A 2336-nucleotide genomic window follows, 5' to 3' on the forward strand; every position below is an offset into this window, starting at 1 on the left:
GCTAGCATACACCCTTGAAGAACAGTGAAAAGCAACAACTAAACAAGTAGCAAGTACTAGGGTTTCATCTGCTTGGTCACTTCTCAAAAAGCAGAGATCCGGTGGCTACGCCAATTGTGGCCTTGACAAGGGATAACAAAAGGATCACATGATCTTATTCAATCTGTAGATGGCCAACAGGTCAAGTGAAAAGCAAACGAAATGTTGAGGCCCACAAGAGAAACATGTCACGAGGAAGCAGCAAGACAACATAGGGATGGGGATTGATGGTTATATATATGAAGAGGCCAGAGAAGCCCTAGGCTAGGGCACACCATTTTAGTTGGGGAGGCCCTACAACTTCTGAAGAGAGAGAGGTAGAGAGAGGTGGGGGAAGGGGATGGTGTCTGTTGGTGGGAGTGAGGGGTTAGGACCGGGCAGGGGGAATAGGCGTGTCGTTTGAGGCTTTGACCACCCTCGTGCAGGTGTGTGAAGGGTGTGTGAGCGTGTCCGAGGGTGAGGGGTGTGGTGGTGGTCACCCTCCCCTTTTGTCTTTATTATAAAGGTGGCCTGCGTGTTATGTCTGACACAAAACTCCATAGTCATGGTCTCCCAACAAACCACTCTCTCTCTCTGTAAAATATCGACCAACTTGGGGGCACAGAAAGTTAGGACAGTATGGCGTATCTGTAAAAATTGATTCTCTTTCCACATCCTTATTTAATGCCAACCCCAGGCCATTTCTCCTTCCCATGCACATTGTCTTCCTTGCGTTTCTCTCTCTCTCTCTCATCTTCCCTTTCATCCTCAGTTGCTTGACTTTGGTTACCTTAGAAAGTGAAGAAACGCAATACATTTTCCCCATTGTCCTCTCTCTCTCTAGAGAATAAAGATGTCTAGCAGGAGATCAGGATCACGACAATCTAGTTCACCGAGGATCACTGATGAGCAGATCAACGATCTGATAGCCAAGTTGCAGGCATTCTTACCAGAGATTCGCAACAGGAGCTCAGACAAGGTTGGTGTTGTTCTGCAAGCACTTTGGAAGATGGTGTTCCAAACAATGGTTTGATTTCTAACAAGCTTGTGTGTTTTCTCTCATCTTGATTGATATGCAGGTGTCAGCATCCAAGGTGCTGCAGGAGACGTGCAACTACATCAGGAGCTTGCACAGAGATGTTGATGACCTCAGCGAGCGGCTCTCCGAGCTGTTGGCCTCCACCGACAGTGCCCAAGCAGCAGTCATTAGGAGCCTCCTTACTCAGTAGAGACTTCTTGGCCCTCTCTCTCTCTCTCTCTCTGTACTTTGCCTGCCTCTTCTTTCTTTGTTGACAATAGACTGACCATGGGTTTACATGAGCTCAATTTGGTTGGAGAATCTCCTCTACTTTTGCCATGTCCATGAGGATGTTGTATTATAATAAAATCAGTAGAACTTCACGTAGTACTAGAAAGTTTTGCCGACACTTGTTACTCTCTCTCTCTCTCTCTCTCTCTCTCTCTCTCTCTCTCTCTCTCTCATAAAGTTGCTCTTGTGACATGGTTGCATTGATCTTTCAACTCGAGAGCATGTAATGAATGTCTCTATCCCGTGGATAAGCAATGAAAATATGAAAAGAAGCCTTCTTTATTGTAGGATATCAACCTTGTACCATGGTATTCAAATACCATGTCCTTGTTGCAAGAACTGGGACAATTAGAACCATGAATTTGGGGAATGTTGACCATCCGTTTTGCTCTTACCAATGTTCGACAATAATTTTCCCAAAATTGTATAATTCCCAACTGCCGTTGGAAATGGAGATAAACCCATGAAAAAATTGGGCTCTAAGCATACTTGGTCGCCACTAGATCTTCATCACTCCTACCAGCTGTAGGAACGGAAAAACCCAACTGATTTTTTGTTTTTTTTTATCTTTACCTTCATCCTGTTATTTAATCATTTTACTTGAAACCCAACTGACCATGCATGCCCTCTTCACCCTTATTCTTCATGACACTAAATGGTGGTGAATGGTGACCTAGGTCGTGATAATGACACCCTTGGATTCTCAAGGGAGCCAAAATTTCCATAAAGTGCGCTTGAAATCTCAAAAGACGAAATCCCTCTCAAAATCCAAAATAGGATCCCTAGCCAAGTAGTGTGTAAAGATGTTTCCCTATTAATCTAGAAGCACATGGAAAAAGTTTAGCATGCTAATTAACCATCTTCTATAATTGACAGACAAACTCTTCTTTTCATTCTTGGGAAAGCAGGCGAAGCGTGATAACCAAAGCTAGCTATGGCCTCATTCTCTCTCTAGGAAACTTAGAAAGTCCGTGCAGGATTGGGACATCTTGTTGGTTACTAAGATAAC

General features: G+C 44.0%; 1 protein-coding gene across 1 annotated transcript; it reads left to right on the forward strand.

Moving 5' to 3' along the window:
• The first annotated feature begins 871 nt into the window (after nt 1-871).
• Nucleotides 872-1247, forward strand: LOC149847020 (transcription factor PRE6-like). Its single transcript, XM_089998262.1, has 2 exons — nt 872-997; nt 1098-1247. Exons 1-2 carry the CDS (start codon nt 872-874, stop codon nt 1245-1247), a joined length of 276 nt encoding a protein of 91 aa, XP_089854388.1.
• Nucleotides 1248-2336: the final 1089 nt, after the last annotated feature.

The sequence above is a fragment of the Nuphar pumila genome, chromosome 2 (assembly GCF_984573655.1).
Source record: "Nuphar pumila chromosome 2, dmNupPumi1.hap1.1, whole genome shotgun sequence".
In the NCBI taxonomy this organism is placed as follows: domain Eukaryota; kingdom Viridiplantae; phylum Streptophyta; class Magnoliopsida; order Nymphaeales; family Nymphaeaceae; genus Nuphar; species Nuphar pumila.